Source organism: Aulonocara stuartgranti (assembly GCF_965226115.1).
Source record: "Aulonocara stuartgranti genome assembly, chromosome: 3".
Taxonomy (NCBI): Eukaryota; Metazoa; Chordata; class Actinopteri; order Cichliformes; family Cichlidae; genus Aulonocara; species Aulonocara stuartgranti.
Genome location: NC_138941.1, coordinates 72852061 through 72865049, shown reverse-complemented (window position 1 = coordinate 72865049; position 12989 = coordinate 72852061). Strand labels below are relative to the sequence as shown.

Genomic DNA, 12989 nt, shown 5'->3' with positions numbered 1-12989 from the left:
TCATTGTTTAAAAATATATTTATTGTTGTCATAAAGAATAAACTGGGCAACAACAAACTGCTGCTCTCACTAAACACATGTCCGTCCATATCCCAGCAAACTAAATCGTCTCCATGTATTTCTTTAACTTCAGGAGCATTTTGAAACTGAACCTGACTGGATGCTGTCTTGTCTGACTAAAGCTAACAGACTACAATCCAGAGGAAAGTGGGATCTATTACAAACTCCTGCATTATCAGCCATGATGGACAATTTGTTTATGGTGTTTACACTTATTTGTGAAATATTGTTTCGTATTAACATTATTTATATTTTATCTTTAAGCTGGGCTATCCTGAGGCTCAGTGCATCTTTCGCTCTTAAACTCCTCCTACAAACTCAGACTGAGTTTGTAGGAGGAGTTTAAGTCTCTTCTCCTGCAAACCTCAGGTGGGCTTTGTTTCAATCTGGCAAAAGAATATTTGAATGTTTTGCATCTCTTTGTGCTTTGTGACATTTTTCTGTTGTGAAGACATGTGAGACTTTTTGAGTCAACTATAAAAACAGTTTAAGGCAAAATTACACTTCACTTTAGATGAGGTCACAAAAAAATGCTTAATAACTTGTAACTGTGGCAAACAATGAATTACAAAATTATATTTTAAAATAAGCATTTATAACACATTTATTAACACACAGACATGAGCTAGATGTGCATCTAAATACTTTATCACTTATTTAAAAATGATACAATGAACATGTTATATGGGGCTGTATTAATCAAGAATAAACATTTAGAAATGAACAGTAAGGAGAATTAATGCTTTATAAATGATGAAATAAGAACTTAATAATAGCTTACTAAAGCTTAATAGTTCACACATCAAATAGAAACATGAATCACTTGTAATGATTAGAAACTTGATAGAATTTCAAATCTAGTTTGGGGAGTCATTCAGTGAGAAACAGTGAAATGATTTTCCATGTGAAAAGGTGGACAGCAGAAACAGAAAGAAACAGTGAAACTAAAAGAGAAACAAAGAGCTTTGGAACAACGAGGCAGCAGGAGGACAGCTGCAGTTTAACAGCTTCAACTGACTGACAGGAATTGAAGCTGTTGGAAAGAAAAAAAGCGTCTGGACTTCTTTAAGTTGCTTGAAGACGTTTCACCTCTCATCCAAGAAGCTTCTTCAGTTCTAAGGCCAAATGGTGGAGAGTCCCAGATTAAAGCCCTGTGGGAGTGTCCCACCCACTAAGAGGGACAAAGGACCTTCTGATGATCCTCTACCTAATCACATGAGCCAAGGTATGAAAGCGGGTGTGGGTCACAATCAGCCAGGGTTTCGGGTGAGCTCATTGTGAAACCTGGCCCCAGCCTATCATGCGAATTCCTGAGATCAGATGGCCCAGGATGTGAGTGGGCGTTAAGGCGTCTGGGAAGGGATCTCAAAACTGGATTATAGATGGCAGAGAGTTGGTGTCGTAAATCCCCGCCTCTGTTCAAAGATGGTCGCTCACAGTGGACATAGATGGCTTCTTTCACTCCTCTTTCAAACCATCTGTCCTCTCTGTCCAAAATGTGAACATTGGCATCCTCGAAAGAGTGTCCTTTACCCTTAAGATGCAGATGGACTGCTGAGTCTTGTCCTGTGGAGGTGGCTCTTCTGTGTTGTGCAATGCGCTTGTGAAGTGGCTGTTTGGTCTCTCCAATGTAGAGGTCTGGGCATTCCTCACTGCACTGTACAGCATACACCACATTGTTAAGCTTGTGTTTAGGAGTTTTGTCTTTCGGGTGAACCAGTTTTTGTCGAGCGTGTTGCTGGGATGTCGTGCTTGGAGAAAACTCTCCTGAGTTTCTCTGATACACCGGCTACATAGGGGATGACAATGTTGTTGCGTCTGTCCTTCTTATCCTCCCTCGCTGGTGTCTGGTCTTCTTTCCTGTGCATCTATGCTGACTTTATAAACGCCCAGTTAGGATAACCACATGTTTTGAGTGCTTCCTTTACATGTGTGTGTTCCTTCTTTTTTCCTTCAGGTTGAGAGGGAACATGTTCTGCCCGGTGGTGTAGGGTCCTAATTACTCCAAGTTTGTGTTCCAGAGGGTGATGGGAGTCAAACAGGAGGTACTGGTCCGTATGTGTGGGCTTCCGGTAAACTTCGATGTTGAGGTTGCCGTTCTCTTCAATGTGCACGGCGCAGTCCAGGAAAGGCAAACAGTTATCCTTTGTGTCTTCCCTGGTGAACTTGATGTTTTTATCCACAGCGTTAATGTTCGCAGTGAAGGATTCCACTTCTTGTGTCTTGATTTTTGACCCAGGTGTCGTCCACATATCTGTACCAGTGGCTGGGTACTCTTCCTTTGAAAGAGCCAAGAGCCTTTCTTTCCACTTCCTCCATGTAAAGGTTGGCTACAATAGGTGACACGGGGGAGCCCATGGCACAGCCATGTTTTTGTCTGTAAAAGCCTTCGTTGTATTTGAAATATGTAGTGGTGAGGCAGAGGTCTAACAGTGACAGGGAACAACATTAGAAATATAATCATCCTCAACTCATCTGCCCCACTCACACTGAACCTTCAAAGGCAACACTTTAGCTTTATCGTAAGTGTTAATGTATGGAAACATCCTGTGAGTGAAAGTGTGTGTGAAGGTGTGTATGTGTGTGTTAGTATCAGGATCAGAGAACGTCAGCTGTCCTCTGTTCCAGTCCAGATTCACTCTGATCCTCTGGAGCTTCTTCTGGACTGAGAGATCAGTGATAGCTGATGGTGAAAGTGTGTAGTATTTACTTGCACTGCACCCTATTCTCCATAAAACAGACCCTATGACTCCCTTCCTCTGCCCAGACTCTGCAAATACACCCAGTGCCCACTGTATACTGTCTCCAACCTCAACATCCCAGCTGTGACTCCCTGAGTTAAAGCCCTCAGAGCCCAGGACACAGCAGGAATGATCAAACCTCTCTGGATTATCAGGAAGCTGCTGCTTCTCTCCTCCTCGTCTCACACTGGTCAGATCTTCAGACAGGATGAGGTTTGGATTTGCAGTGTTTGGGTCCAGAATGAGAGGAGTGTAGGAGACCACGTCCTTCATGTTGTTCCAGATGTTGAAGGTCAGGTTGCCCAGGTGTTTGGCCTGGTCTATCAGAGCTCCTGAGGGCAGCTGTGGATCATCCAGCAGGGGGCAGCGCTGGACTCTTTCCACTGCAGCCTTGTAGTTGTGCAGGAATGAGACGTCTTCAGCTCTCAGCTCCTCCTCTGTGGCTCTGACTGTGTCTGAAAGAGCTGCTATCTCTCTGCTCAGAGCCTCCATCTTCTCCTCCATCATCCCACTCTTCTGCTCCTCTTCCTCCCTCAGTGCAGCCAGCCTGGCCTCCTCTTCCTCTGCTAGAAACTGGTGAAGCTTCTTAAACTGCTCCTTAATCTGCCTCTCTGTGTGTCGGGCCTGGACCTTAATGTGTTCTGCTGTTTGATCAAACTTCACTTGAACTTCTTCACAAACCTTTAACTTCTTCTTTAAGGGCTCCAGAGTTTCCTGAAGTTCCTTCTTGTGTTGTTGTGCAGCTTCATCGATGGGTCTGAATCTGTGATTGGTGTGTTTTTCTGAGTCTCTGCAGACGACACACACTGGCTGCTGATGGTCCAGACAGAAGAGTTTGAGTTTCTCAGAGTGCAGACTGCAGAGATCCTCTGAAGCTCTCTCCTGTAAGAACGACTCACACAGGTTCTTTAAAGCTCGGTTTAAAGGTGGATGCTTCTTTGAAGATATTTCCTTACAAACTGGACACTCACGTTCCCCTTTCTCTCTCCACCATCTCTTCAGACAGTCTTTACAGAAGCTGTGGCTACATGACAGAAGAACAGGATCTCTGAAGACCTCCTGACAGACCGGACAGCAGAGAGCCTCCTCTGAGCTGGAAGCCATTGAGTCTGTGAGTGAAGCTGAAAACAGCAGACAGGAAGTACAGTCAGTCCTGGCTCCCCTCCCTCCTCTACCACCTTCACTGAAACTTCCTTTGAGTCGTGTTTTTGCTCAAACTCACATTCAGTGTGTGGAGCGTCAGCAGCTTGAAGCAGCAGTGTTGGAGTTTTCCACTTTTCTCTCCTGTAGCTGGACTCACTCAGAGGAAGCTGCTAGTTTGGTCTGAGCTCAGTCTGATCGTCTGTGCGTCTCTCTTTACTGAGGACAAAGAACGGCCAGTTTCTTCTTCTTCTTTCTTACAGTTGTACTGGCTGTTGGCAAACAATTGAAAGGTGCATTACCGCCACCAAGTGGTATGGAGTATGGTCTGGAACGACGCTCGAAAAAAAAAAAAAACTTTATATAAGCAGGTCCTCTTAGCGTGGACCCTCATTTATAAACACAACTTCTCACCTCACAAATACCTCATCTGGAACAAAAGAGATATAAAAATTAATCACTTTTCCTGGAAACTTGGGTCCAAAATGGGATCCTATTGGTGGCTCAGCTGGTTAATAAAGAGGGACAACTACTTACTTACAACGACTTTATTGCACTATATAATTTTCCAATGAGTGTTCAGGAATTCTCAATGGTGCTTGGTGCCATACCCTCATTGACTTTAATATTATATAAAAACACTGACAGCTCAATATCTGCCTCAGTCACTCTCCCTGATCCAGCTGAGTCACCAATAGGAAAAATCTGCTTTTCACAGGAACTTGGTAACAGCAATAAGAGAATACGTAGTTTATTCCAAGAAGATATCGTCTCTCTCCCATATATAATATCTTATTGGAACCGATATGTTCCAGATATCAAGTGGAAGACAGTCTGGATGGTCCCCATAAATATTTGATTGTAAATAAGGTAAAAGAAGTCTCATTTAAAATTCTACATAAATGTTATCCAGCCAGTCACTACATGGTAAAATTTAAAAGGGACATTAATACTAATTGTACTTTCTGTGGGGATCATCCAGAAACTGTGACACATCTTTTTTGGTACTGTTCTTTTACACAGAGATTCTGGAAGGAATTTAGCAGGTTTGTTATTGTCCATATTTTAAGGGAGTTTTCTTTAAGTTCCCCAAGAAGTATGATAAATGTTTTTATATGATAAATTTGTTAATACTTTTAGCTAAATTTTTTATCCATAAATTTAAGTTTACTAACAAAACACCATATTTCTGTCATTATTTTAAGGATGTGGAAATGTACATACAATCAATATCAGACTCCACCAACAAAAAGGCTCTCAAAACAATATATGTATGTGAATTTTTGCGTGTATTCTTATAACTGTTACCTTTTTCTTTTACCCCTGGCTTTTTGTGTTAATGTTCTGTTGTTTTGTATACTTCATCTGTTCGTATGTTGTATACTCATTGTTTGTTAAATTAAAAAAAAAAAAGCCAGTTTCCTGGTTTGTTGCGTGTTAAACACGTGGGGGGGCGGAGCTTCATTCAACTTCCTCTTATAAATGTGTGAGTGTGACAGCAGAGCGCAGACGGTCACCGCAGGTCAAAAATTAAACATTTTGTGAAGTTCAGAAAATAAAGCATGACTCAGTGTTGCAGCTGTTTGGCAGTTTTTCTTTCAAACTTTCTTCTGATTATTAGAAGGGCTCACCCCGCCCGCAGACTGTGGACCAATAGGAGAGCTGGCCCACTGTAGACTACCAATCGTCTGTCGACGGAAGTTGCGTCACCAGAAAACAACAACGGCACCTCCGCTATGTTTGGAAAGTCGCTTTTCGTTTATCTTTACAGTAAGTTATCCACTTTAAGATATTTGGATCTGGATTTAGCTGAAATGACACCAGGATGAAAAGCTCATTCAACCCTTTACGTCATGGCCAATATCTAACCTATTACTGCCATTTCTAGTCTTTTCAGTGGCGACACCAGCAATTCGCGTTGTTAATCCCGATGCACGTCGTCACTCGGCCCTACTTAAGACAACCAAAGAGGCACGTTACTGTGGGCAGTATGGTCTTCTCCAAACCTCCACTGGAGCTGCTCAGCCAAATCACTGCGTTGACTCACGCAGAGAAGCTTCTCCGAGCAGATTGTATCCACGCGCCTTCACGTCAGCAGTGTCTGGGAGAGCTGGTGGTGCCATTAGGACAATATGAAAAGGCACCGCTTCGGTGGCTCGTTACAAACGATGTCGGATATATGAAGTAGTAAGTGTATCATATATTTAATATCATACTAGGCAGGATTACTAAACCATTAATACTCATTTACCTGAGAATGGCTATTGTCAGCATATGTTGCTCGTTGTAAACTTTCTTTAAGTGTGTAACATTCACGATGATATTGCTGACGGTATGCATGATTCCAGCATACTTGACAGGCGCAGAACGGAGCTGACAAATAGTGATGGGCAGATGAAGCCTCATGAAGCACGGAAGCTTTTCATCCAATTGGTTCACCCCAACGCGAAGCTTCATGAAGCTTCATTTGCTCTAGCAGAACACCTACTGGACGTAAAAATATTAGTTGGCATGAATTTGAAGAGTGTGGCATTTTGCACACAGCCTGTAAATGTCAACAACAAAAGGAGTGTGTAAAACATGTATATTGTAGTGATGGCAGTATACTGTGTATATTTATGCTGGCAGTATGGAAAATGATCATTTGCGGCAAAGTTCGAACTGCTTCCTGAACCAGTCACGTGGTACAGCCGGGCAGCGAGGCTTCGGACGTCATCATTTTCAGCTCCTCCCATAAATGAAGCAAGCCTCGATACGCGCTTCGCGGAAACGCCCCCTCCATTACTCGACACAAGCCTCGAAGCCTCGATACAGAACATCACATCACTACTGACAAACCCACAAAGAAACGGAGAGATGGGGAACCACCTTTTTCTACAAAGTAATCGTAATTACAAAACTACTTGTTCATCCCATTTATAGATGTACTAAAGTCCCAACACTCCTCGTCCTGGAGTGAAGTCTGACAAGCGGGGAACTGGGCAGACCTCAGCTTTCCTGTCCAAGGAGTTTGAGACCACTGTACAGTCACATCAAAATAATTTTGAGTCCACAGAGGCTGCTGTACGGTCCAAAAACATGACACAGTTTGACTGAGTGAGTCACCTGCATCCCAGGGTCATGATCATGCCATACAATTACCTTTGAGTCACTCACCTGTAAGTGCTGTTTATTTGAAATCCAAACAATTTCAGTTAGAGCATTTGTATGTGTGTGTTGTATTCTATGTTTTCTGTGTGTGTTTCAAGTGGAGACAGAGGGATGGGCATGTCTCTGGGAAAATCCTGATATATCCCATCTGGTGACTTTTCCTGGCTTAAAAAGGACACTGACAGAGGGCTGTTCACCCCTGTTCAGACATACAAGGACACTACTGTTGTGTTAAAGAGGCGACGGGTGATGAAATCACATCACATTTGTTTTTACCCACCAGAACCTCCTGAGGTAGGGATGCACCGATACTGTAAAATGTGTGTGTACTCATACTCGTAAAAGTTAACCGATACCAACTTATTTCATTAATCAGAGGGTGGCTTGTCATTTTTGTTGTAGTTTTTTAGATTGGCCACTAGGGGGACATCCCGCGCTAAACAGGCACAGGGTTAGGTGAGTGAGACTGGCGACTCCAGGTAAAAAAGAGAAACTGGAGGCTGCTGTAGCTAGGCTAAACAAAATGTCAGCAGTGTGGACCGGAACAGCCAACTTTAACTCAGGTTTTGGAAAAGCAATGAAAAATGTCAAGAGAGAATCCACGGGCAGTTAAAATAACAGAGGCTCTGACTCATTTTATCGCTGAAAACATAGGATTGCACCATCTTCTCAGCATACTCGAGCTGCGATATGAAATTCCCAACCGCCCATACATCAGGGAGATAATGGTGCCAAAACTTTCTGAAGAGGTAAAGACAAGCAATGTGTGCGCGACGGCACAACGGACGCCAAATACTTTCGTTATTTTGTTTGTTTGTTTACAATATGGACACTCTGCAACAATTTAAAAGTTTATTTTACTCTCAAACCTTATTTGTATTTATTTTATTCCAAACAGAAGTGTTTATTTATTATTCTGAAAGCTCGAGACAGTGCCAATAATTCAGTGATATTTTGTAAAATTACAATGTGGAGACTCTGCAATAATTTAACAGAAGTGCTTATTTTTCACTTGAAAATTTTTTGTGGTCATTTTTATTAAGATTTTATTTTTTATCGGCAGGGAATATAATAAAACCTGTCTTCCAATTAATTGTATTTGTGTGTGTGTGTGTGTGTGTGTGTGTGTGTGTGTGGTAGAAGTATCGATTTTTGTACTCTGTATCGGCAAGTACTCAGATCCAAGTATCGTATCGGTTTGAAAAAATTGGTATCGTTGCATCCCTATCCTGAGGTGCTGTGATCAGTGTACAGCTCTTTTTTTCACAGCCGCATATTTTTTGTGGCACTCTGTTGGAGTGTGAAAGTGCTCCTAGAAGTATCCTCAAGCTGATGAGTGTGAGGAGGTTCACCTATATAAGTCTGGCTATCACCACCGTGTAATTTCACATTAATATTTTACTCCAATGTAAACAGTAAAACCCCTATCCTGGATTCATATTTACATTTTCCCTCTTCTTCCTTATATACTTAAGGTACGTCACACCTGTGATGTGTCCAACTGGTGCATGATGCTTACTGAGGTCCTGTGCTGCGGGCCATGGACAAAGGCAGAAGTGGCAGAGGAGGGTTGGTGGCTCGCCTGGAGTTCAGGAATTTAATCACAGCTCAGTGAGGGACATCAAGCCATGTTCCCTGCCATCTTGACTAGCAAGTGAGTAAAATGACCATCATGTTCATGTGTATTTTAAAAGCTTTAAGTGTTTTTTTAATTTTTCAATCGCTCACTCAATTTAACATCAAGATCTTAATTGTGAGAGTCCTTGCAGGCGTGGTGTGGATAAGAATGTTGCACGCCTTCTGAGAGACAGAACCGGCAGATAAAGAGAATCACATGAATCGCACTTTGTGCTAACCTGTGAGGAGTCCTTTGACAAGCTGGAACCAATGTGATGTGGAGTCATTGAGAGGTTTCACTTGGCCAATCAGCCTGTTCCCAACATTTTGGATGCTTGTTGTCGTGCAAAGGGACCATCAGTAGTAGAGGCCTTGTTTCAGCCTCGGGTGGACTGTGGGATGGTTGTGTGTCTGGACATCTTTCACTGGATCCCCTGGTTTGACGCAGCCATCCGTACAGAGTTTCATGCAAAGTACTCAGCATTTAAGTCTGCACTAGCTGGGGCGCTGCTGCCTTAAAACCGCGAAGACCTCGAGCTGCTTATAAGGGTCGCCAGAGCAAAGGACCCAGTAACAATGCAGTCTGTGTCTGCAGTTGTCTGCCTGTACATTTCCAGGGACAGGTAAAACAGCATGTGCGGAGGGTCACACTGACGCCCGAGGAAACATTTCGGATCATCCATTTGGTTATTGAGGAGCTGAAAGTTCCAGCTGGGCTGGATGAGGGTGGAGTGAGTCTGTTCAAAACACCTGGTAGGAAAGTCCTCATTCCAGAAGGTTATTAAAACAAGAATTTAAATTGTGACAAACTGAAGATCACATAAAGTTTGTCTGTTTATTTCCAGGTGTCATTGTTGAGGGCAGCACAGCAGTGACACCTGGAGTGCATTCAGGACCCAGCAGACACAAACATGTACAGGGTGGGTACCACAAGAAAAAACAACGTGGATTAAAAATGTCTGCGTGGAAGCAACAGCCTGGAAGGTTTTCACAAATAACTTCCTAACATGATTTCAGGTACACGGCTGTAATCTGTATACTTGTGACAAATTACACTTGTAGTCATGTCATTGACATTTCTATTATTATTGTTGTTTTCAGGTCCTCACTGATAAGTGGCTTTGCAAGGTGGAAGGAGGAGCTCAGATGCTGTATTTGGTGGTAAAGGATTTACTCTGCAGCACTGATCAATTGCCTCAACACTTGCTGTCAGCAGCTGTTTGGAGAACCTGTAGAAGTAAACATCTGTGGCCCAGCTGATCTCACATCCACTGAATTACTCAGACTGGAGTACTTGTTCAGCCAGAGCAGAGGAGACTCTGTAATTTTCTCTCTGTAGGACATCGTCAGTGATGGACCTGGTTCTGAGGAGGAGGTGGTTCAGCCTGAGCAACCCGAGCCAGATGATCCCGGTGAAACATTGCAGAGTGACGAGGAGGTATGTGACACTGTGCTGCATGCTGTCCTTCCCCACATTACACTCACCAATTATAACCTCCACTGTTCACCCTCCAGTCTGTGTGAGTAGCTAGGTTTACTTTTTATATGAGGGACAACATTTTTACATTAAAGCAAGGATTAAAACACACACTGCTTGTCTGAAAACAAAGACAATTGTTTATATATTTACCGACCAAGTTTGTATGGGATTCATTTTACAGGAAGATGCCTGCAGTACAAAAGCCATCCTGGATTTGAAAAGCTGGAAATGTTCTGCTCTGTGTTTGTGGAGATTAGCCTGATAGAGGACAAATTATCACTTACCGCTGAGCAGAGGAACAAGGTCCTTCAGTGTGGAGGGGCATGACAAGCAGCCACAATAGTTTAACCAGCTGTACAAGACCCACTGGGACAACACCCTCTACTGCCACACTGACAGGGATGACCTCGTTGATGCTGCTCTTATACAGAGAGTAAAGATGACCAAGTGCTAGGGACCCGCACAACGTGACATCAGCACTCGGAGCAACAGTTAAACTAAACACTTGTGGTTATGCTCACCTCAGGGTACTCACAACAGTCCAGAGAAAGTCTCTATTTTAAAGGCCTGTGAGCGAATCCAGCATCGTGTTCTGGTGGAAGATGCGGTTCTTTCTAAAATAAACATCAAGACTATGCGGGACTTCAACCATCAGCAAGAAACTATCCTCAATCTGCATGCAAGAAAACATACATAGGATTCAGTGCATGAATAAGTTCCTGAATCCTTTATCATCCACAGCTAAAATGGTTGGAAATCAAGTGCAATCATTTTGGACAGGTCTTTATCAATTAAGTTCTGTCTTGCTGGGGTCACAGACCTCTGCAAAAACTTTCTTATAGAGCTCTGGGTTGGTTTAGGTGGTTGTGGTGGTATACTGCATGATGCTGTAGATACTGCAGCAGCTACAGTTGCAGTAGACACACTGGCACCTTCATTAATATCACTCTCATTTGACTGTGTTTTATCTTCCCAGTGCACTGATGGGTGGACTGTTCTCAGGTCTCTGTGCAGGTTGTTTGAGTTCTGTGATATCTCTGTGAAGGTTCTCAGTCATCGTAGTCAAAGGAGCTTGCAAAGAAAAGCATCTGGACTTCTTTAAGTTACTTGAAGACGTTTCACCTCTCATCCGAGAAGCTTCTTCAGTTCTAAGGTCAGAAGGATAAAGGACACTCTTTCGAGGATGCCAATGTTCACATTTTGGACAGAGAGGACAGATGGTTTGAAAGAGGAGTGAAAGAAGCATCTATGTCCACTGTGAGCGACCATCTTTGAACAGAGGCGGTGGTTTGCGACACCAACTGTCTGCCATCTATAATCCAGTTTTGAGATCCCTTCCCAGACGCCTTAACGTCCACTCACATCCTGGGCCATCTGATCTCAGGAATTCGCATGATAACGTGGGGCCAAGTTTCACAATGAACTCACCCGAAACTCTGATTGGGACCCACACCCAGTTTCACACCTTGGCTCAGGCGATTAGAGGATCATCAGGGGGTCCTTTTGTCCCTCTGTGGGGGGATACTCCCACTAGGTTTATATCTGGGACTCTCCACCATTTGACCTTAGAACTGAAGAAGCTTCTCGGATGAAACTTCTTCAAGTAACTTAAAGAAGTCCAGACGCTTTTCTTTGCAAGCTCCTTTGACTCTATGTGATATCCTTTTCTGGCACACTCTACACTCTGCCTTTGTATTGTCAATAAAATTGAAGTGGTTTCAGATTTTGCTTCTTTTCTTGGTGTCACTTATTTTCTTTATTATACCTTTCTAATGTGTCGATGTTGTCTCTTGTTGTTGCCCCTGGATCCTTCTCTATCTCGATCTCCTCCTATGAACGTAACTAACACCACTGGTGATGTTTTTTTTTTTTTTCCCAATTCAGGAATGTTTTTGTTCTTTTTTTCATTAAAAAAAGAAGAAAGAAATAATTTTACCTCATCGCAGCTTTCCCTGCTTCCCAGAGGACAGATGCTGATCTTCCAGTCAGGTTATTATAGTGTATATCAGGGGTGTCAAAGTCGTTTTAGTTTACGGGGCAACATGCAGCCTAATTAGATGTAAAGTGGGCCAAAGCAGTACAATCATAACATAATTACTATGTTATGCTATGTGGGGGAAAATATCGATACTGTGTAGTATCGTGATATTTTGTTTGCTAATAATGTATCGATACAGGGACAGCAGAAATCGATATTTTGTTACAAAAAAGGTTTTTGTGCTCTGACTTCAGAGCATGTTGATCCTTTTTCTGAGCAAGGATCCTGACATTCCTTCACTGTCCAAATGTCACAGTTTACTTATTTTAATTTAAGACACGTTTTATTTTAATTACGTTTAAAAAATTTTTATTTAATGTAAAATTATGTTTTGTTTTAACTCATTCACTGCCAGCCATTTTCAAATCAGGTAACTCCCCACTGCCAGGGTTTTTGAGCATTTTTACTCATTTTTGAAGAGCTTTTTTTGAAGAGTTTTTCAATTGACATCTATAGACGTCAATGGCAGTGAATGAGTTAATATACTTTCAAATTCTTCAGTTGCTGAATGGGCTGCATAGTTTTCATAAATTGCATAGTTCAGAATAGCTATAATTGTACCAGATGGTTGCATTCAGTTAAGTTGGACTAGACTGTAATACAAACCGTTCAGTTTGTCAACAATAAAACTGACTGAAATGAGAGAAAGACTGAGTGTGAGACTTTGATATTAGATAAATGAATTTTGATAAAGTTTACCTTTATGTACAGAATCTGAATATCGCAAAATATTTTTAAAAATTGCAATAATATCGTAACGTGC

The 12989-nt window shown here is 42.3% G+C and overlaps 1 protein-coding gene and 1 long non-coding RNA gene across 13 annotated transcripts; one reads left to right on the top strand and one right to left on the bottom strand.

Annotated features, from left to right (window-relative positions):
- On the bottom strand, positions 1 to 4210 carry LOC309703573 (nuclear factor 7, brain-like). Its single transcript, XM_082528486.1, has 2 exons — positions 4024 to 4210; positions 1 to 3922 (listed from the first exon to the last, which is right to left on the bottom strand). Exon 2 carries the CDS (start codon positions 3903 to 3905, stop codon positions 2532 to 2534), a length of 1374 nt encoding a protein of 457 aa, XP_082384612.1. The 5' UTR covers positions 3906 to 3922; positions 4024 to 4210; the 3' UTR covers positions 1 to 2531.
- A 1407-nt stretch (positions 4211 to 5617) lies between these two features.
- On the top strand, positions 5618 to 11916 carry LOC309703695. Of its 12 annotated transcripts, none has more exons than XR_014275933.1 (9): positions 5618 to 5711; positions 5830 to 6128; positions 6864 to 7099; positions 7190 to 7840; positions 8567 to 9461; positions 9554 to 9725; positions 9810 to 9945; positions 10048 to 10146; positions 10370 to 11916. It is a non-coding gene; the product is annotated as an uncharacterized lncRNA (long non-coding RNA). The 12 variants fall into 12 exon arrangements; XR_014275936.1 differs by having other exon boundaries at positions 5623 to 5711; positions 7190 to 7385; positions 7502 to 7840; positions 9810 to 10146; XR_014275937.1 differs by having other exon boundaries at positions 5623 to 5711; positions 8567 to 8745; positions 8852 to 9461; positions 9810 to 10146.
- Positions 11917 to 12989: the final 1073 nt, after the last annotated feature.